The 23,697-nt window shown below is 28.9% G+C and overlaps 1 protein-coding gene across 1 annotated transcript; it reads right to left on the minus strand.

The window, feature by feature from the left end:
• Nucleotides 1-464: 464 nt before the first annotated feature.
• Nucleotides 465-22,470, minus strand: Rrp40 (exosome complex component Rrp40). The gene is made up of 4 exons (XM_087164523.1): nt 22,104-22,470; nt 17,950-18,099; nt 8,470-8,621; nt 465-725 (listed from the first exon to the last, which is right to left on the minus strand). The coding sequence occupies exons 1-4, from the start codon at nt 22,293-22,295 to the stop codon at nt 515-517; spliced, it is 705 nt and encodes a 234-aa protein (XP_087020649.1). The 5' UTR covers nt 22,296-22,470; the 3' UTR covers nt 465-514.
• Between the last annotated feature and the right edge of the window lie 1,227 nt (nt 22,471-23,697).

Here is a 23,697-nt window from a genome sequence, read left to right on the forward strand (position 1 = left end):
TTTAATAAAGGATCAATACAGTTAGCAAAAATAAAATGGCGTATCACATAAGCCTTTACGTAAGTCACATTTAAAAGTAGTGGTGAGAAAAAAAATACTACATAAATCGAATTTATTAAACCAACAATTATACATTAAAAGACTACCACTTGAAAATATTTATCCATTGTCCGGATAAAGCTGGCATCTCTGGAAACACCTCAAAATTAAAAATTTTAGCCTTAATCAGATTAAATAATTATCTATCAGTGTGATAACACAAATTAACAAATGAAATAAATCACTAACACGGATAAATAAAACATAGATTAAAATATAAAGATAATGATACAATTAGGATATTATAAGAAAAATCATAAAATCCATCGTAAATTTGTAAAATAAGGATAATAGTAGATGAATATGCAAGGATGATAGTAAAATTAGGATGTTATAATGAGAAAATTAACAACATAAGACAAAGATTGCAATGTACATAAAAGATTTTTATTTACAAAAATAACTTCTGTTCAATTTAGTGTAGATTTACAGAGGACATGCCTTCACACATCATTTCAATTTGATCAGCAGTAGCATGTTCTAACACTTTAATTGCTTGAACTAAAACTAATGTCTTCTGAACAGAAGTCGACTTAATCCATATCCTTCCATTCAATCCTACACAAACTTCAAAAGTGAGACTTTGCCCCAAACGCTTCAGAATTGGAGAATCGGGTAGTAACAGTCTGAAAAATAAAAAAGCTTCATTTAAAAGAATCTAAAATACAGCCCCATTCATTTATAAAGAGAAAATGAGAACTGAGGCAATCTAGCTAAACCTGAACCAGCTTAATGTTTTCTATTTAATATATATTTAAAGTTAAAGAAATCATTGTGTGAGCTTTAGTTTAAGATTTAGATGTGTACTTTTAATTCAGTTCAACCATTTTAGTGTGTCTACCACTACAAAAATACAACTCCAATTCACTATTATATAAGGCATGTTATGTTAACACTTTGATATATTTGGTTACCACAATAGGGGACCCAATAATTTCAGGGAAAAAAATTTCCCTAACTTGTCCAGATAATGCAAGAAAATTCCACTGTAAATCCAAACCATATTTAATGTATACCAAGGTATTTTTCAACAAAAAATTTTGATTTTTTTTTTTTAGTATTAGGTATTTTATCAAATATTAGATTTTGTGAATAAAAATACATCATTGAATAAGGATGGAAAAGAAGTGTTATTCTTTTAATCTATTTCAAATATATATATATATATATATATATATATATATAATAAATAAATAAATACAAGAAAACACTAAGAAAGTTAAGAAAAACAACAAACAATATTTTATTTAAAAAAAAAAAAAGAAAAAAAAAAAGTGAAATGTTAATTAAAAAACCGGAAAAAAAGCCGGAAAAAAAAGATATAATCTTTTCTTCAGCCCACACGATTATATCCGCAAAACAGAGTGCTTTCTGATATTGTATCAATAAAGCCAAAGCAAAATATATTAATACAATAGTGTGAGGAGCACTCAAAAATTTTTTTTTTTTTTTATAAAATAACTACGTAAAAATAGATCATAAAAAGTAAATATAACATGTAAAAACAGATAATAAAATAAAATAAAAAGAAAAAATAAAATAAAAATAAAAAACATTAAAAAGGGGGGACTATAAAGCGAGTAGCAAAATCATAACAACTTACTTGGACAGTTATTTTTCAAGAATGATTTAAAAATGTTTTCGCAGAAAGATTGCCAGATTACAAAATATGAAAACAAAAGATGAAAACAAAAGCGCAAATCGAGTGTAACAAAAGGGTTCTAAAGTGTCGTTCTTACTGCACTGCTGAAGTGATTTGTTATTCTGAGTTTTGATTTGTTAGTTACCAAGGATGGGCCCGAAATGGATGTGCACAAGGTAATATTATACTGGATAATTTTAAAAATTGATCATAAATAGTTTTAGAAGATAGATGTTTATTTAAGAAAAAATATAAAATAGAAAAGAGAAACATAAATTGCCTGCTTTGTAAATAATTTTAGCCGCGGATTTGCACGATATGGATTAGTACATAGAAAAATTATTTAAATTATCAAAGAAAAAATTTTAATAGATAATTTTTAACACGGATTTGCCCGAAATGGATTTGCACATGGAAAAATTAACAAAGAAAAAATTTTAGCAGATAATTTTAACCACGGATTTGCCCGAAATGGATTTGCACATGGAATTGTATAAATTAATAAAGAAATTTTTAGCAAACAATTTATCCACGGATTTGCTCGAAATGGATTTGCACATGGAAAAACTGTATAGATTAACAAGGGAAATTATTTAGCAAAGGAATTTTTAGTAAATAATTCTAACCACGGATTTGCCCGAAATGGATTTGCACATGGAAAGATTAAGAAAGAAAAAATTTTAGTACATAATTATAGCCACGGATTTGCCCGAAATGGATTTGCACATGGAAAAATTACATAAATTAACAAAGAAATTATTTAGTAAATAATTTTGGCAATGAATTTTGGCCTGAAATGGATTTGCACATGGGAAAATCATAAAAATTAACAAAAAAATGTTTAGAAAATATATCCACCAAAATATACGATTAATTCAATGATTTTATATAAAATTTTATTACATTAGTTGGGTATCCATTGTTTTTTATCAGATTTTGAAAGAGTTTATCGATTTGTATTTTGGATAAATAAATATTACTACATATTCTTTTAATTCTGTTCATTTCATTAAAAGTGGTATTTAAATAGATGCTCCTAGAAACATTAGAATTCCAAGTAACTAGTTTATTAATATTAAAATTAAAATCATTTCTTTTATCGTATAAATCAACAAAGCAGATATTTTCAACTTTCCTAATACCCAAATCCAAAAAATTGAAATTAATATTATCATCATGATTACGAAGTAAGATTAATTCCTCAGGGTATATATCACTCAATAAAACAGTAAAATCTTGGAAATTAAAGATAATTAAGTCATCAATATATCTAAAAACAAATTTAATACTCAGAGTAAAATTTTTTTCATAATAATGCAAAAATAAGTTAGCTAAGAGTTAGCTAAAATAAGTTAGTTAGTCACTTCAGCAGTGCAGTAAGAACGACACTTTAGAACCCTTTTGTTTTCATATTTTGTAATCTGGCAATCTTTCTGCGAAAACATTTTTAAATCATTCTTGAAAAATAACTGTCCAAGTAAGTTGTTATGATTTTGCTACTCGCTTTATAGTCCCCCCTTTTTAATGTTTTTTATTTTTATTTTATTTTTTCTTTTTATTTTATTTTATTATCTGTTTTTACATGTTATATTTACTTTTTATGATCTATTTTTACGTAGTTATTTTATAAAAAAAAAAATTTTTTTTGAGTGCTCCTCACACTATTGTATTAATATATTTTGCTTTGGCTTTATTGATACAATATCAGAAAGCACTCTGTTTTGCGGATATAATCGTGTGGGCTGAAGAAAAGATTATATCTTTTTTTTCCGGTTTTTTAATTAACATTTCACTTTTTTTTTTTTTTTTTTTTTTTTTTTTTAAATAAAATATTGTTTTTTTTTTTTTTTTTTTTTTTTTTACTTATTATTTCCCACCCCCTTTTTTTCATATGTCTATAATTTTTCTTTGTTATATATATGTAACATAAAAAGCTTCAATTAATCTTTTTGTGTTAGTTTCTCTGCTATAAAACTTCTTCCTAATTAATTATTCTATTTGAAATACTTTCTCACACTTTTAAAAGCCACATCCTGTTCTTAAATCTATTTTTGGCTCAAGTATGCATTTAATTAAGAGCAGGACATTTTTCCCTTTGCTCTTGTGTGGGAAACGTTCGATCTATTTCATAAACCAATAGCAACTACTAAGATTTCCCTCTTTCCCTAAATTAAGACATTTTACGGATTTTACTTTGCAACATTTTCCCTAACATATAACCAAGGAGCGCAGCTTTTCGTGTGCACTTTTACTCATTCTCATGACTGCTCTTGTCTAATAATTAATAAATAAATTTTGTACCCTCCTTCCCGACCTATGACCTGTTTTAATCCTTCCACTCGGCAACGACGTTATAAGTCGACAGGATTTAACGGTCGGGAAGGGGTACAGTTCGTACGGTACATTAAAGATATTTAATATCTCATTTGAAATTAAATAAATCAACTTCGGAAGAGGGTACTTCAAAAATATGGAATAACTTCAAATCATTTATTCAAATGGACATTTGGTAAATAAGCAGTCAAATTCTTCTTCAACTTATGGCAATAATTAATTCATCCTGTATCTTCATCAAAAAAAAAAATAATCTCTTCAATCATCAAAGTTTAGTTTATTATAAATTATACCTACGCACAGTGGAACTAAACGATCATCCGTTTTCCATGTCTATGCTGCATATTTTGTCTACGTTCCTGAGAATACTAGAAAGCTGAGCTTCAATTCCTGCCTTGGACTAAAAAGAAAAACTGCATCGAATTCCTGTTAATTAAAATGTTTTATTGAAACTATCCCTTTGAGAAAGCGTTGATTTTGCCACTCTTAAGTGCTGAGCTGGATCTTATCGTCGATGAATAATTGTTCTCACACCCACGATGGTCTACTTAAATATTCGACATTCAAAAGAAAAATAAGCTTCAATTTCTCCGTCACTATTGGTGTTAATTTACGATTCATCTTAACGAAGAAACAAATTTATTCCCTAGCAGCTCACGTCTTTGGTTTTGGAATTGTGTTTACGGAATTTCAAAGCATTCCCATCTCTGTTGTGGTTTTCAAAATATCTCGGACTAATTCGAACTTTTTCAGGTATCCTTTGAGTTAAAGTTTTTTACATTTCTCATAAATCAATTTCTTAAATGATTATGATTTTAATTTTTTCCCATATTTGATGTTTCAAAGTGAAACTACTTTTTATATATTGATAATATTTACTGTTGAAATTTTTATTTCTTTAAATATTTATTTTCAGTTAATTGATTTATTTGATTGAAAAGTGTTTCGAGAAATTATTTTCATATTGTTTTATGTGTTACAGCTTCTATGATTTTTTGAGTAGTAGAAATTATGTTTTTGTTTTGCAGTGATTAGGATTTAAATGAAAATGCCATTTAAATTTTATTTCCTTTCGTAATGCAACTGCAATAATTATTGAGATTCACTTTTAATATATGAATGCAATTATGGTGTGGCAAAAATTAAATTAAGAAATGTTAAAACTCACACAAATAATTTGGAAAAATGAATAAAATATTTGTTTTTAGAATTTGAATTAAAATGTGAAACCAGACATTAATGCTTTAGTTCAACGTTGGTAATTAGTTCATAGCTCAGTTTTGTCCATAAATAAACAAAGTCTCTTATTGCTGAGTGACAATTCCAGCATACAGATAGGAAAATGATCAAACACAAATTGAAAAGTATTAGTAACCAAATTCACTTCAAAAACACGTTTAAAATAGAAATAAAATATTTGAATTTTCTAACACACAATTGTGACAAATTAAATTACCAATTAAGATCTCTGCACAAAAATTACTTTAAAAAAATATCCGAGCTAAAATTTAAAAAAAAAAAAAAATTATGTCCAAAAAGAAGAATGAAAGATATAAATGAAAAAGAAAAGGTAATTTGCAAATAAACCAAACTTGCACTTCAGATTAAAAATAAGGAAAATAGCTAGATCAGTCAAAAATTAAAAACTGATTTACCTTAATACCATATTATATTTGAAAGCTTTGTTTTGGATTTCAATTAGTGATAAATTGTGTTAAACGGGTTGTAATGTAAAATCTGAGAAGACTGATCATCTTTTCTGATTATAAAAGCAATTTGTCTTTACATATTTCCTGAAATCCGGGTTAATAATTGCAATAAAAATACCAATAAAGAAAAAGTATAAATAAATATAGAAAGTAGATAGAAGAATAAGAGAGAAAAAGAAAGGAAAAATTTTTACAGAAGGCAAATTTTGGACATAAAGAAAAAAAAAAGAAATTTTTTTCGGATAATTAGCTATTAAAGTGATAAATATGTAAGGTAAATAAGAAATAAAGTGAAATGAAAACAATACTGAAGTGTAGGACTTCAGAATAACAACTGCTGTGTCATTTTTTTTAATTTTTTTTTCAAACAAGGTAAACAATACTCAAGTCTAATTCCAGATTGAAATTTTTCATGTAAAAATGTTTTTTGTGTTTTACATTTCAAATTACACATTTTTAACAAATGTTTATAAATTTTTGTCTTCTTGATTGAAGAGTTAACTTAAATAGTGTTTTATGAAGAATTCTTATAGTGAAAAAGCTGTGTTGTGATCTTTAAACAAAATACTTTTGAAATTGAAAAAGCTGTTAATTCAGAAGAAAAAAACTGTTGAAAATGAAAATTTTAAAATTGCTGATAATGCTACTACAGATTTTTGATTGTGCTAAAATTTTTACAGTGAGAACATATGTAAATGTTATATAATTTATATTACTTTTATATATTGTTACCATTACAAATTTGGTTATTTTATTTGTACTTCTACCATAGGGAAGATTTTGCAAATGGATAATTTCAAAATTTTGGGATTCTAACTAAACATTTTTGGCGAGGGGGGATGTAACATAAAAAGCTTCAATTAATCTTTTTGTGTTAGTTTCTCTGCTATAAAACTTCTTCCTAATTAATTATTCTATTTGAAATACTTTCTCACACTTTTAAAAGCCACATCCTGTTCTTAAATCTATTTTTGGCTCAAGTATGCATTTAATTAAGAGCAGGACATTTTTCCCTTTGCTCTTGTGTGGGAAACGTTCGATCTATTTCATAAACCAATAGCAACTACTAAGATTTCCCTCTTTCCCTAAATTAAGACATTTTACGGATTTTACTTTGCAAGATTTTCCCTAACATATAACCAAGGAGCGCAGCTTTTCGTGTGCACTTTTACTCATTCTCATGACTGCTCTTGTCTAATAATTAATAAATAAATTTTGTACCCTCCTTCCCGACCTATGACCTGTTTTAATCCTTCCACTCGGCAACGACGTTATATATATATATATATATATATATATATATATATATATATATATATATATATATATATATATATATATATATATATATATATATATAAAGTTCTCTTCCTGAAAAATACTTATTTAAGGACGTTTTTTTTTTCAGAAATATAAATATAAATTGACAAAAAAGCATTCTTAAATTTTATAAAGTTCTTCATTTTTACAATGAAAAAAAAATTTATTCAAAAGAATAAATTATTGAGGAGGAAGTTTTAATTAAAATGTAATTAAGAGAAAAAAGAATTCTTAGATTTTTGTAATGAAATTATTGTTTTTTATTGCAGTAAGAATTTTGACTTTAAAAACAATTTAAATTTTGAACAATAAATACTTTAAAAAAAAAAAAAGAAATTTCTTATTCAGCTAATAAACAGAATTCTCCACTTGAAATTAATAAATAAATGTTTAAATCATTATTAAATTATAAAAGCAGTTTTTTTCAACAATTATACTTTAAATATAAGAAACACATTTTTTAGCAGGATGTAATACTAACAAATTTTTCATAAATAAAATTTAAAAATTAACATCAGTTGGGATAGAACTTCAGCTATGAGTTGGATCATCCTGCCATACATTGTCTTTCTACTCATTATTTTTTAATCTTAATAGAAATAACCTAAAACTTTGAAGCGTCACATTTTAATCCAGGGGCAGCAGTTGTGCAAATTTTTATCTCCTCCTATGATTTCACCCATGCTTTTTAATGGTCCTGTTTCAATAGAAATGTTACAAAATTACATAAATTTTAAATTTTCAATAGAAATTTTAATCCTTTTTACGACCTCTCTTGTAAGCAAAATTTCTATAGTATTATTATCTAACTGAAAATGTTTGGGAGCAAAAACAAAATCCGGCTTTTTGAAGTTAATGCTGCTTGAGAAATTCAGCTGCTATGGCTAAAAATAAGTATTTTAATAATTTTCCTATTAGAAACACTCATAAATTTTAAATAAAGTTTTATTTTGCAATGTTCTCTTATCGTTTAAAAATCAAAATACTATACTTCTTGAATCAACATGTAGCTGAGCACTTTAAGTGTAGAGCCCTTTGGTAAAATCGTACTGAAATATCCCTGTTACTCCCCATTTCTTTAATGAATAACTGAAGTAAAACCATTTTTTTGATGTAGGAAAGCAATCACCTGAAAGTTCAGAACAAGGCAAGAACTCTAAAGCTTAAATGACACTGACAAGTTTTCTTGATGTAAAGTAACAATTGATGATGAAGCAAATGTCACACAAGCATAGGCAAATTAGAAAGAAAACCTAATCTCCAATATTAAATTATAAATGACTGTAATTGAGATTATACTTAAATTAATTATGCTAATAAATTCAACATTTAATTAATATTTTGCTAAGAATTTAATTTTATTACCTTCTGGCATATTCTAATGGAATTTGAAACATAAATCCATCATCTGGAAGTACACCAAAACCAACACTTTTTCCATAGCTATCTACGCAAACAAGTTCTGGTTCCATATCTTTACAAGCAGTCAATATTTTTGCAAACAGTATGTCACCAGTCTAAAAATATAAACGTTCTTTTCACGCAAATATATAAAGACAATAAATATTAAAACAAATTTCACAAAATATTAGATTTTTGTTAAACTTATATTATTTATGGGGCTAGGCGTAAGAATCAGGTCAGCGTAATTTTCTACTATAATGCTCTTTTGACTACAATTAATATAGCTGCTTTGATTAACATGCAAAAACTAGGCTCATGTGTATAATCAAACACCTTGGTTGTTGTCAATAATGTAGATTCTCAGATTCATGAACCTGGACTCACTTTGTTCTTAAGCCAGACCCTTCAATTCCTAAATCTGTTAGCATGGATATTGTTATTACAATGATCTGTTGTAAGAAAAATATGTAAATAAGGTTATGAATTACTTTGTTCTTGAACCTAACCCTTCAATTTCTAAGTCTGTAAGCAAAACAATCTGTATTTCTTATCAATTTATCAGTTACTTTCCACTTAGATAACTAAACAATTTTTAGAAAATTTAATTACTTTTCCTCAATTGAAAATATCTTACTTCTCAGATCCGAAAATCATTAACAAGCATTTATTTTCACCTTTTCCATCTTGTTCATCATACTAATTCAAACAAAATTTTGTGGTACACTTTAAATGAAATCAAATTATTGAAACTAACTAAATAAAGAAGCGAACCACAAAATAAAATCTTCCATTTGGGGCTCAGGTTTCGAGAAAATAAATGTACCCATCTCAATAAATAAAATTAATTAAAGAAAGCATTATACACTCTAGTTTAAAACTCTTTTTATTTATGAATACCATATAAATTTATTAACATGTTTTTTTTTATTTCAAAAATGCTCATATTTCATAAGTGCGCAAAACTACTTGTTAAAATAGCCAGTATTCTTCAAAACGATGTGAATTGTCTAGGGTTAATATAGGGTTTGCAAAACAAAGTTGTAAAAAAAAAAGGCTTTTAAGATTACCTAACTTTAAAAATTCTTGCACTACATCAACAGTTTCTAACTCTACTTAAAACAGTTTTTTACCTTGATTTAATTTCTGACAACATTAAGGAATTTTTATGAGTTACTGAAACACTTTTATGAAAAATCAAAAAAACAATTTGCAGTAAAATAACAAGTTATAATTCTCATTTTAAATATACAAAATTATGGGACAATGAATAACATTCAAATGTCAATAATGTTATAATTCTCATTTTAAATATACAAAATTATGGGACAATGAATAACATTCAAAATAATAAAAATTAAATTGTTAAATACAGTTCTTTTAGAACTAAAATATAAATTTCGTTTAAATATTTATTACAAGCAACTTCTGATATTATTAATATTAATACCAATTCATAATAATATGAAAGCTGGGCATTAATTCAATCTAAAGAAGAAAAAAATTCTCTGCTCCATTTAATGGATCATGAAAGCAAAATCTTTCAACAAAAAATAAGCACCTTTTAAGTATTTTTTAAGCACTAAAAAATATTTTTAAGCACTATATACATTAACAAAATGCAAAATAATTTTCAAAGACTTTACATGATCATGATAAAATAACTAGTTTTGACAAAGAACTCTTTTCTTGATTATATTAGTCATTAAAAAATGATCAAGAAATTTTTTGGTTTGATTTCAGAGAGTGAAAAATGAAACTTGAAATTGAGAATATCTTGCAAAATGCAGCAGAGTCTCACATGAGAGTGCAATAATCTCACCGAATCCAGCTCACTATACGCACACGCGGACTCGCAAGTATTTAATCAAACCTGCAAAATGATCGGCACTTTCATACGCTGTGGAAGGACGGTACGCTGAAATGGATTGTGGTTGAATGAATTGTAAAAATGTTGAATAAAACAATGTGAAATTAGGCGCTTGAAAGGAAGAAAAAACCTCAGTTTCAAAAAGGGAAAATTAAGCACTTTTTAAAAACACCAAATGAAAAAAGAACCCATAAAGGCTTTTTAAAACGAAAATTGAAAATAAGTACCTTTAAGCAGTTTTTAAAAACACTACACACTATGTAACATCCATAGAATAATGTATAATCAAGAAGTATACAGTAAATATAGACTACCTAAACATTTTTAGAGTAATTAAATCATACAGAATTAGCTGGCTGTTATTATCTCTTGATGTAAAGATTCCAACCCCGAGAAAACAACATTTTCAAGAGCAAGAATAACAAAGAACAACAAAACAACATTGGTTAGAACAAGAAGAGGTCAGCCATACAAATACAAAGGCTAGACGCAATGTGTTGAGAAAGATAGAGGAACGTTAAAATCTGTGTTTGGAGAATGCAAATTATGCTTTGGCCTACACTTAGTTATAGTGCTGATTAAGTAAGGGAACCTGTAGCTATGCTTTTCTGTTACTTTAGATTTGATTACAATTTTTCTAGGGTAAAAGAATTAAATATTTTATTACTTTCCATAACAATGTCAAATAAGATATTAACAGATTTAATTGACATCATAAATTAAAATTTTTTTCAAAAAATATATCTTTTCTGAAAGAGAAAAAGAGATGAAGGTTTTTTTTGGGGATAAAGACAGGGATTCCTTATTTTTTGATCTAAAATTTTTTTTTTATTATTTTTGATTTCCAATGAGCTGCACAATCGGTCTTGCCGATGAGCAGACCTAGTGCGTTCTCCAGAGGTGGTATCCACTCTTTCAGGACCACCACAATGGGTGAGATATCGTTGGTCATGTTAATTTGGACGTCTAGTTTCTGCCACACTACATGGCAGCACCGAGACTCTATTTGGATTTGCGCACTAGGAATTTAATTTTGCCGGAATTGCCAAGAGCCAATAAGGCACTCCAGGGATCTTTTACATGCCACATAATCATACGACATGGCCGCTGAGGATTTTCTGCATCCCGAAAATCCGGTGTCTGGGCCGGGGATCGAACCCGCAGTCTTGGGCTCAGAAGGTCGACAACAAACCAATTGCGCCACCCAGCCACTTGATCTAAAAAATAAGGATTAGTAATTAAATCAAAAATAATATTAGGATGTAAAATGTCCATTTGTCAGCCTGCCATTGGTGACTGAATATTGAGGGCTGACGAGGAAATTTTGGGTTCTGTTTGATATGCTGAGTTTCAAATCATACTGCCATATTTTTCTCAGAGTCAGGAGTTTTCCGTTTATAAATATCTTAAAAACGCCGTGATGGCTCATGGAATAGAGCGTTCACCTTCCAATGAGGTGAACCGGGGTTCGATCCCGGCGATGGCTGGTCGATATGAATTCACCATCCGGTTTGCACTGACACACTGCTGATGTAAAATTATCCTCAATGGTAGACGGATCATGGGGTACAGTCCCCTTGCAATCAGGCTAATCGAGGCATATTTTCCTCTCAGTGTAACGCAACTGTGGGTTAGTTACATCAAAAAGTTTTCCACAAAGGCAAATCTCTCCCTATACTTGATTCAGGAATTCTCTTGTCTCCTGGATTGAGTTTAAAATTACAAGGCTATGGAATTGAACATTAGTAGTTGTAAACTAAAAAGAAATTGGGTCGGCTGTTCATTGACCGATATAAAATGTATTAAAAATGGGAAGCAGTAGTTTCCGATTTTAAGAGAAAGATCGATTAAATATGTAAAGATGTGCATCACAGTAAGACTATATCAATAAATTTCTTAACATCTCTGCATGCTTTGAGGTCTTGGATTTGCTTTCCAAAGAAATATTTGCTATTTGGAAACCCAAATCCCTTCAATAAACAAGTGGATATTGTGTCGGTGGAAAAAGCAAAATTCACTATTATGTTCATTTCACTAACATTGACTCGGGAAGGTAGATACTTTATTTATGTCGCACTAGAGCTGCACAATGCGCTATTGGCAACATCCTGGGAAACATCTTTGAGGATGATCCGAAGGCACGCCATCGCAATTTTGAGCCTCTGGAGAGGGGATGGCCCCCCTGCTTTGGTAGCCCAACAACCAGCACTTTACGATAGAACAGTTTAACGAGGACCGATACCACACGTCCTCCGATGTACAACATAGACTCAGATGTTGGAGAAATTAAACAGTGAAGAATGCTCAGCAAGATTCCAAAGTCTTAAAAGTATGGGAACACTTATGTCAGAATATTCTAATATATTTCGTATTGTAATATGTGGATAACATTGAAACCACTAAATCTCTTTTTAAACTAATATTAATGTTTTTAGCAATAAACATGTTTCACTTTTTCATTTTTTAAAATATTCTTTCATGGTTTTGGTTACCAAAATGTTCCTTATGTTACATCCGATAACTTTTTCAAAAATTGACTATATTTTTCACTAAAAGAGTTGCAAGCAAAAATTTTATTTTGGCTAGTATTTTAGAAGTATAATTTCATGTAATTTAGAAGTATAATTTCATATAATTTCAAATTCTATATAATATAAAAATTAAACACTTAATGCATAGATTGTTAAAAAAAAATAATTGAATTTCTTTTTTAGCAGGAGCAATGTAAAGCTGAAAGAAACTGAGCTATAAGTAGGGCTGAAATTAAAGGTTAAAGGCAAACAATTCATATAAAAGAGCTCTTCAATGTTTAGGTTTTAATTACATTATTAAGATATGCTTGCATGTTCAATATTAATTTAAAGCTATATTTTTGTGTGATGATTCTTCATTTTCAACACAAGAGAAAAGTGCATGTTATCTACAAAAATTGACATGCTTTGTTATTTCACTTTCCTGTTATCTTGTTGGTTTTTATACTTTTAACTAGCTTATGTTGGCTTAAAGAACTTAAAACTGGACTGAGACTCCAAGCACTTAAATTAATTATTGTGTATAAAGAAAAATTGTAGGAATTATTTGTTACAAAATTAGTTTCCATGTAGTAGTGAAATGCATAACAGAATTGGAATGTATATATTGAATGAAATGTTTAGATAAATCAAAGGTTTTACAGAATGTATCAGTTGCATACCTGTTAACATTGAAGAAATAAAATAATGGAGATTTTACTAATCGATCCAATTTTAGGTTTACGACTACTGGTGTTCAACTTTGTAGCCTTGTAATTTTGAACCCAATCCAGAAGACGAAGTACTGGGAGAAATTTGCCTTTGTGGAGGATTTTTTGATAGATAAAACCCGTATTTGAGTTACATGGAGAGGAAAACACAGAAACTTTCCCCAGTTAGCCTAACAACAAGGGGGCTGTAACCAGGGTTCGCCAAGTGGGCCCACTTTGAAAAAACCCGCCCGGGTTTTATTGGGTGGGCCCACCTTGAAAAAACCCACTTGGAACGATAAGTGGGTTTTTTCAAAAAAACATTTTTTTTTTTTTTACTAGAACTTATTGTTTCACATTTATTTTTATATAATTTATTGTGCAGCATAAATTTGTCAAATAGAGTTGCATGATTTATATGATTAAGTTTTTAATATTAGTAAAGTAAAAGAAACTCAAATATTCATATAATTTTTATAGTAGGTGCTATTGAAAACTTCAAGTGGGTTTTTTCAAAAAAGTAATATTTTAATGATATTAAATCAAATAAAAATTTAAATAATATAGTCTGAAAACATCAATTTTTCAACTATAGTTGCATGCTTTATATATTAATAAACAGGTAATATAATACATACAGGTAATATAATAATATAATATATTAAAAAAAATTGAAAAGAAACATTTTTTTTCTTTTTTTACCAAGTGATACATTAACAAATTTAAACAGTTTTATTTTCTAGCTTAAGAAGAAAAAAAAGCTAAAACTTTTTATAGAACTTTTTAAAATTATTTATCTAAAAATGAAATCCTTTTCTAGGGTTAATTATTTGAAAACAAATGGGACAAGTAACTGATACTCTTTATAATTATACGTAGTTTTAATTTCACTTTCTATTAATCTTATTATAGAAACATGTAAGACCATTAAATATTTATTTCAGTTTTTTATTTAACTCAATTATTTAACTCAATAATGAAATTTTAGTTTTTACTGATTATAAATATTTACAGATTATAATTTTATAATGGGTAATATCCATATGTTTAATAAAAATAGTAAATAAATGTGTGTGAAAACAAAAAGATTAATAAACTTGTTCCTTTTATATTACTGCATTTATATTTTATAATTCTTGAGTTAAAAAATTATGAAACGTAATGTACTTAAAAATAAAGAAGATTCAAATATGTATTAGTGATAATGCGCCATTTAAACTTAATATAAAATACATATAACCAGGGTTCCCCAAGTGGGCCCACTTTGAAAAAACCCACTTGGTGGTTTTTTTCACAAATTGTTTTTTTTTTTAAATTTGGTTCAAAAAGAAGTATCTCCTAATACTATCATTGGACATATCGTTGAAGTTAACAAATATTTTAGAAATGTGCATCAAGCACATGGATGGGCAAATGAAAAAAACTGCTTGATGACCAATGATACTAGGTGGAATTCATATTGTGAGCGCGTAAAAACTTTTGCCAATAATTACCATAAATATGAAGAGATTGTTCTTGAACAATTTTATATGTCAAAAAAATTAAATAATGTTGGGCTTTACCAATAAACTATCAATTGGGAAAAACAGATATCAATTGTTTCTGAAGCTTTAAAAAAGCTTCAACCAGAAAACATTTCAATTTCAGAACCTGTTGAAATATGAATTAACTTACTATCGTGTTATGAATTAGAATCCCATAAACATTTTGTTAAAAGATCAGGCTGTTCAGCCACATCATTTATCAGCATATGCATCCTGGATCCCGAAACAAGGGGACAATTTTTAAATGATAAACAAGACCAATTAGCAGAAAGCTGTCTTTCTAAGCATCATCCAGAATTTCTGCCACGTGTTATGGCATCCAAAATTTCCGATCCTGAATACTTTCCAAAATCAATGATGCTTGACATTGTTATTGAACAGTTTTCATCAAAAAATAGTGGAAAATTATGGCAAAAAAATAAATAAATAAGTAAATAAATAAAATTCCTAGCTTCCACAAAATTTCTGTCAATTCTTTTTTCTTTGCACTCAGCACCAGCATTTTCTGTCTCTATCGAAAGACACTTTTCAACTTTCGGTTTGGTGCAGAGTAAACTTCGAAATAGATTAGGAATAGATAAAGCTACAAAACTCGTAAAAGTGTATTGCCATCTAAGAGAGAAATGTAGACACTTTGAATCTGTTGTATGATAATAATAATAAAGGAAAAAATTGACCTTTTTTTTAAGTGAACTCTTAACATCTGCTGACAATTTTTAACTATTTGGAGAAAGTTTATCACAATTAAAAAACAGTTAAAAATTAAAATATTACTTTTAAGATTTTTTAAATATTTTTAAGATTTCATTTGAATACAATTTATTTTGTTTCTTTTAATCATGTTTAAAAATATTGAAATCAAACAAACAAAAATTTATTAAGTGATACATTAAACAACAATAAACAAATTTAAAGTTTTATTATCTGATTTTAAAAAAATGAGCTATAACTTTTTATATATGCTTTTTAATAATTTTAAGATTAATTTGTTTTTTGAAACTATAAAGTTAAAATGCATATATTTATCTAAATATTTGAAAAAAGGGACAAGTAACTGATACTCTTTATAATTATACATAATTTTAATTTCACTTTCTATTAATCGTATTATAAAAACATTGAAGACCATTAAATATTTATTCCAGTTTAATTTTATTACAGGTAAAAGTCAGATGAAATTTTAGTGTTTACTTATACAATACTATTTAATAAATAAAAATATTTTCACAGTAAAATTTATGAGCACTAAATGAAAAAACCCAATTTTCCCCGGGTTTTTTCAGATAAAACCCAATTTTCCCCGGGTTTTTTCAATAAAACCCAGGCGGGTTGGGTTTTTTCAAAAATCCCCGGGTTTTTTCAAACCCTGGCTGTAACCCGTGATCCATCTATCACTGAGGATATTTCATGCCAGCACTGCGGTCGGTGCAAGCTGGATGCGGAATGCAGTTATCATTGAGATTCGGACCTGGGTTTACCTCACTGGAAGGGGAACGCTCTATCCCCTAAGCCATCATAGCTCGACTTAAACAATTAACACTCAAAATACTTCAGTACTGGCATTAGCACCATCTATTGAGGAATAAGAGAAGTATTTTTGCCATCAGTGGTTATTTTATAACCAATTTTTTTTTCTTTAAATTTCTTTAACAAATACAGAGAAATTTGAGAATATACACCAGGGGAAACAGCAAAGTTTTTTAAAATTTTAGGGTAATTTTAGGAACTTTTTTCAAAAAATTTTAGGTAAATTTTAGGGGTAATATATGATTTTGCTAGGATAAAAACAGATCACACGGTAGTTTATTACATAACAGAAGATTATTACAATTTATCCACACATATCATAAATAATTGCAAGCCATAAAATAAAGCTCTGAAATTTATTAAGTCAAGAATGAAATCTCTAAAGTGTAAAAATGAAATTTCAACTTTACATATTACCTATCAGAAATTAAGTACATAATTCAGGAACAGGCAAAAGTGAGAATAAATCAAGAGAAAAAATAAATTAACACCAACTTGGATTTTTATTTAATTTTTACCTTCTTAATCAAAACTTTATTATTACCCTTTACCTTACTTTATTAAGAAAAACTATTGTGTGATATTATTAGATTTCAAATCAGCAATTTATATTAGAAGTTAGAGAAAAACAAATTAATCATGATCATTTTTCTAAAATATTCTTGATATGATTTGTGAGATTCTTTTACTGCCCTCAATAGTGTTGTAGTGATCTTCAACAATCCTCCATAATTTCGAATGGTATCTTTGATTAGTTTAAGAGACATAATAGTATTCTCATGGTGACTCACATTAAGCATTGCTTTATTTATCGAAAAACCTCTCTCAGGATCAGAATTCCCATGCGGCAAAATTAAAACACTTTTAATTAATGTAGTTAAATTCTTATATTTAAGATTATTGCTTTTTTTATTTATATTTAGCCTATAACTCTAATTTTTTAGGAACACCAACAAAATTTTATCAGATTTTTAGGAATTTTAGGGTTTGCACATACTTTTAGGAATTTTAGGGGGAATGCGACCCCGATACAGGTAAACACATATTTTCAGAATTTCATTTTGAAAGAATAAAAATAAATATAGTCTAAAACACAGAGGTATCAGGTGAGTGACTGAAACAAGCTCAAACTGTGAAGAAATCTGAAAGGAAGAACAAAAACAGTAATGGGGATTTGAGAGCACAACCAGAAAAGGGAGTACTCCCTTGTAAAATCTTTATAATGTGATAGTATGTGTTTTATTAAAAATCAAATCAACAATAAAATAATAATCAAAATTAACCTTTAGCTGTGGTTTATTTCTTTTAGTTGCTCCTTCAAAACTCAGTAAATCAACAACTGCTGGTTCACTGCATCCTATATCAACCATAGCTTCATCTCCTCCTTTCTTTAGCACAACTCCAATTACACTTTCTCCACGACTAGGAACATACTGTAATTAAACAACAATAACAATGAAAACCATTTAAAATATTTTGAGATTATGCAATGTAAACAATTTAACAATGCAAACAAATGGTGTAAAAAACAGAATGAGAAAAAAAATGAAATTTCTTTAGATAAAATGTATAAATACAGTCAAGGTCACTGTTACAAGTTTCCAAGCTTCAGTCAAAATGATTGAAGATACAAATATTGTGTGTTTATAATGAGCTAAAAACTACTAGTTATAACTACTTTTGCAAAAATTGTTACTATCTTTTATAGGGAAATACATTTCTTTGTTGTTTAAGTGAGCAATATAACATGAAAAAAAGGAAAAATTCAAAATATCTTTATCCATATTTAAAATCAATACAGAAACGAGAAAAAGGAGTAGCATTAACTTCTTAGAATTTAACTCTTTGTATTTAGAACAAAAAGTATATATACAGATGACCATAGGATAAGTTATCTTCTTCCTTTCAAAAGAAAAATTTCTATGAATTCTGCCCCTAAAGAATATATTTTTTGATGACTACACACAGGGTTGCCGACATGTAAAGTTGCTCTGACCTTCCAGAAATGTTTACTATTCAGAATATTTATGAAAAATTCCTTTTCTCTAATTTTACTTCGAAAACACAATTGAAACTATGATCAATGGGTCTAACTTTGTTTAAATTTTTAATTTATTTAGAGTAATTAAATTATGAAGTTCCACAGATTGGGGAACAATAAATAGTAGAGCCCATGGAGTTTATTGTAATTATGAAATGTAAAAAAAATACTAAGACATAAAAATTGGCATATTAAATAAAACTGGGGAGAAAAGAATGAGAAGTTCGTTCAGAAATAACTATGTTATAATTTTCGGGGATATGTGAGCGACAGCAAGCAAAAAACAGAGCCCTCTAGAAATTGTAAAAGAAAACATTAAGAACTTTTCGCCAATATAAATTATATCTGCATCCATTAAATTGGTAAAAGGCTCCTACGAAATCCCATTGATGTTATGAGAAAAGTAATAAATAATTCAACTGTGAATTATCAATAGTATTTTTAAAAAAAATTATTATTTCATCTGGTTATATGCTGGTTTTATTTTATTTATTGAATCATTATGTATATTTACAGGAAAAATTAAGTGTAATGTCACATTTACTATATTTGTATCTACTTACAGGGGTCTGTCCAGGTCAAATTTACTGCCGTTAACGGTACTTTCACAAATTCAATTTAAGGAAAAACGGCAGTTTCACAAAATACTTTTAACATATTTAAAAAAATATTTAATTAGTTTTGAAAATATTTTCTTATTTTACCATATTTTGCGTTGATTTTTTAATATAATTTTTAAATTTTACAAAGTCGGAATTTTCACAAAGCTTTAAAAAAAACCTAGACAGACCCCTGACATTATTACTGTCTATTTTTTAAATCCAGCAAATAAATATATTTAAAATAAGTTCAGCAAATTCTTTATTTGTAATCAATTCTTGATTAGTTTTTTATTAGTTAAAACTTTTAACTAATAAAACTATATTTTCATTTTATAGCATGATTCTCGTTCTACTTATTTTATTTCTATCCGGCATTCGACAAGACCAGGGTTGGCAAGTTTTTGACACATGACGGTTTTTACCGGTTATTACCATGGTTTTTATCGTCATGTCAAAAAACCCTCTGTCAAAAATGTCAAAAACCCATAGTTTTGGTAAAACTGTATTTTTATTTGAGTTTAACTGCTTATAATTTAAAATTAATAAATTTTTGGGCAATAAATTTAGAAAAAAAGTTGTTAAAAGATATTTAAGAATAGATTCTTGCATTTTCTCAACATGTTTATATCAAAACAAACTATTTGAAGTAAAATATTAGGATACTAAGCAAAATTTTCAACATTTCCAAGCATCACTTTGTTTGGCATATTACATTACTGAAGAATGTCAAGATTGATTACTTTCATTCATAAAATCTTGCTTTGAGAAACACGTGTACACATAAAAAGAAAGCCTCATAAAATAAACTTTTCTTATCATTTTTGTTTTTAATATTTTACACAGAAATGAGACATGAAAAAGCCTGGGAAATGCTTTTAGAGTTTCCTTGCAACATTGCAATAACCTTTTGTTATCATTATCCTCAATGACAGGCTTCCATTGACAGAATCTTCTCGAATTTTGGACTCATCCATACTAAACTCAGAAAGTGACTGGGCAAAGAAAAATGCGCAAAATTAGTCACTTGCTATCGTATGCTTCGGTACGGTGACCCCGACTACTGAACATGTAATTTTGTTTTTAATTAAGTTTTGCTTAATATGCTTTTTCAACTGAATAAAAGCTTTTAACTTGACGAAATAGCAGCAATTCTTGACTTAGAGTTTGTTAGTACTTACAAGTTTTGAAAGTTTATTTTAGCTTATTTCTAATATTTAAGAAATGCCAAATTTTAAATTATTCTTTTTAGTTCTTGAATTTATTAATAGTTCCAAGCTTTTTTGTTTGTTTGTTTATTTCTAACAATTAAGAAGTGCAAAATTTTGAATCATTTGCAAAACAAGCTATAATGATAAAAGTAAGTATCACTATTTTCAATAAGCATATTACAATATTACTGTATGAATGTATATCCTTCTATAAGAATACATGTTTATAGTTGCAAAATCAATAGCAATCATTTACGGCATTCATTTATAAGGGCATTTATGTGAAAATAATATATTGTCCGCTATATGCCATAAATTTAAGAAAACAGTAGGTTTTTGAAAGTTTTTACCGGTAAAAACACGGTTTTTACCACTGTCATGTCAAAAACCAGTTTTTGACGGCAAAAACCCAACCCTGGACAAGACTTACTGATTACTAAATTATTTGTAACTCAAGTCAAGGTTCTATTTATCAAATGATTCATCAATTAAAGACTTAAGTATAGATAAAGCGCTCTTACGAGTGTTTCATCTGTCAGAGGGTTCATGAATGTTATGGCTCGACAGTGTGGCAATTGCTGATTGCTATGGCAATGTGGATAACATTCTGCACAGACAGCATTTACTCCTCAGATTAACTTGTACCCGTCAATCTGAAGTTGATTGGAGCACTGGAAATTGAACCCTAGTTCTTCACAACAGTTCAATATATTATCCATTGACTAATCGCAGCTAGAATAATTAAGTATGAAGTCCTTAAATAAGTAATACCAGGGGTCTTTTTTGGGTTTTTTAGAGGTACCTTATTTTGTGAAAATTTAGACATAATTTGCGAAAATTAAAAATTATATTAAAAAATTAACACAAAAATATGGTAAAAATATGAATTTATTGTTTATTACGGTATACAAAAATAAAATTTTTAGAAAAAGTATTCTACCGTTATAACCACTAAACGGTATTTATACCGTTTAGTGGTTATAACGGTATAAATACCGTTTAGTGGTGAAGATACCACTAAACGGTAGTAAATTTGGCCTAAACAGACCCCTGAATACATCACTGGAAAATCAACATATTGTGAAAATATTAGCGACAAAATATTTTGTTTTCATTAAAACTTAAGAATTACCGATTTATTAACAATTTGGTTAGATTCGAAATTTCACTCTGCAAAATGAAAATTCTCTTCCCTCTCAAAAATATAAGTTTGCGGCACCTCTAACCAAATATCTATTGAATTCTTATTGACAATCGCCAAGTCTTGGTCACTAAAAAAAAAACATTACAGAACATTTACATGTTTTTATTAAAAACATTTGCAAGTTCAAAATCAATTCAGCACCTTGGCGATTGTCATTTGCGCGACAGGTCATGATACGAAAATATTCCCCAATCACATTTCAAACATACTCACAAAATATAACAACAAAACAGGAAATTTGTTTTAAGATTCATAGAGTTTTCATACAATAAAAAAACTCCAATTAAAATTTATATTAGGATACATAAAAAGGAATAAACAATAGATATATGTAAATTCAATACGTAAACGTAGACTTTAAATCCACCAGAGAAAAATTTACCCTCATTTGGTGACTTTCAATATAATATATTTTTGAAGTATTTTGCTTTAAAACACCACATTTAATTGCCATTATCGTATCATCTTCTCGTCTTAAACCAGGTCCGAAAACAATTTTTTTATTAGTTTCAGCTGCACTCAAATCAAACAGTTTATCGCCCGGCATAACTACTTTTCCCAAAAAGTTCTCCATGTTGACCACAGTAAAAAATAAATGGAAAACAAATGTGTATAAAATTTGCTGCGCCTTACAAAAACTCGTTTAAATCATTTACTCCACAATGCGTTCGAATAAATAACCGTACTATAAGCATATGATACCGTATTTCACCTCAACACAAACAATCAGATCTTTAAATTTAGTTTACGAACTAAAACGTTTAAGTTAAATACAAATGTACTAGCGTAGTTTTTATGTCATGAAAGCTCCACTATAAGCTGCTCTAAGGGTCCATCTTCACTGGAGGAAAACCTTTTCGAATATACAATGAAATCGCATACAGATTAGAAACTGACAAGTCTTTCTAGTTCGCAAGTTAACCTACCAGTTTACTGCATCCGATTCAGTAAATGCGAATTTCGCAATTGGAAACATTTCACACGACTACGAAAGCCGGCGAAAAATTTACTATTTTGGTTCTTTTCTGAATCACATGCATTGTAGAACGATAAATTTTCAATAAAGAATTTTTCCTTCTTTACCACTAAAAATTTGCATATGAATGAGACCTGATTTATGATTTTACTGAAAATGAACACATCTCACCAATGTGGTGTTTATTCGCATGATATTTTATCGTGCGCAAAAAAGTCGGTCGCAAAGGGACGATTCTCACTTTATGTGATTCGTGACCGCAAGTGGATGCGATTCATGCATGGTGTTTCCAAACAATCACACAATTGGTGATCCTAGAAATTGAAACATACCGCCCTTCGCGCAAGAAAATATTGCAGTACACAAGATATAATTCTATTTCTTACATCTGACTAAGGGCTGACCAGGTGGCCGAGTGGTTAGCGTGTCTGAATGCCGAGCCATTGGTCACGGGTTCGAATCCTGCTCAGGGCAGGGATGTTTCTTTCCCTCTCTGTGTTCTATGTCCTTTCTTCATTGTGTGAATGTGACTCACCCTATAAACGGGTTTGCGGTTGTGTGACGTGAGCGACTCTGCTCCACCGCCGTGGCTTCGCCGCAGGTGCCCACTGGGTAACGAGAAGGGAGTAGCAGTTCTGGCATTTCTGTGGCCAATGGGACAAATCTCAAGTGAAAAAAAAAGAACATCTAACTAAGGGACCATTCGTACCGCCTGATTCTTGGCAGGATCGTAAAAGGGAGGGACTACTGGAGAGTTTGTTTGATGTTACAATTTCTACGTCTGCACTTTCCTCTTTTGACTGATAGGGGTCCCGCAGTGGACTGATCGTTAAGACACTGTTCCCAGCAGATCACCGAAGTGAAGCATCACTGGCTTCTGCCAGTGTGCGGGTGGGTGACCACTTGGATCAGTCTGCGTAGGGACCGAGGGTGTGCGGTATTGGTCCTCGTTAAACTGTTCCTCCGTAAAGTGCTCGACTTCGCATGCAGGTCGTCGGGC

This window comes from Parasteatoda tepidariorum, chromosome 5 (assembly GCF_982258835.1).
Source record: "Parasteatoda tepidariorum strain Cologne lab strain chromosome 5, Ptep-v5.0, whole genome shotgun sequence".
In the NCBI taxonomy this organism is placed as follows: Eukaryota; Metazoa; Arthropoda; class Arachnida; order Araneae; family Theridiidae; genus Parasteatoda; species Parasteatoda tepidariorum.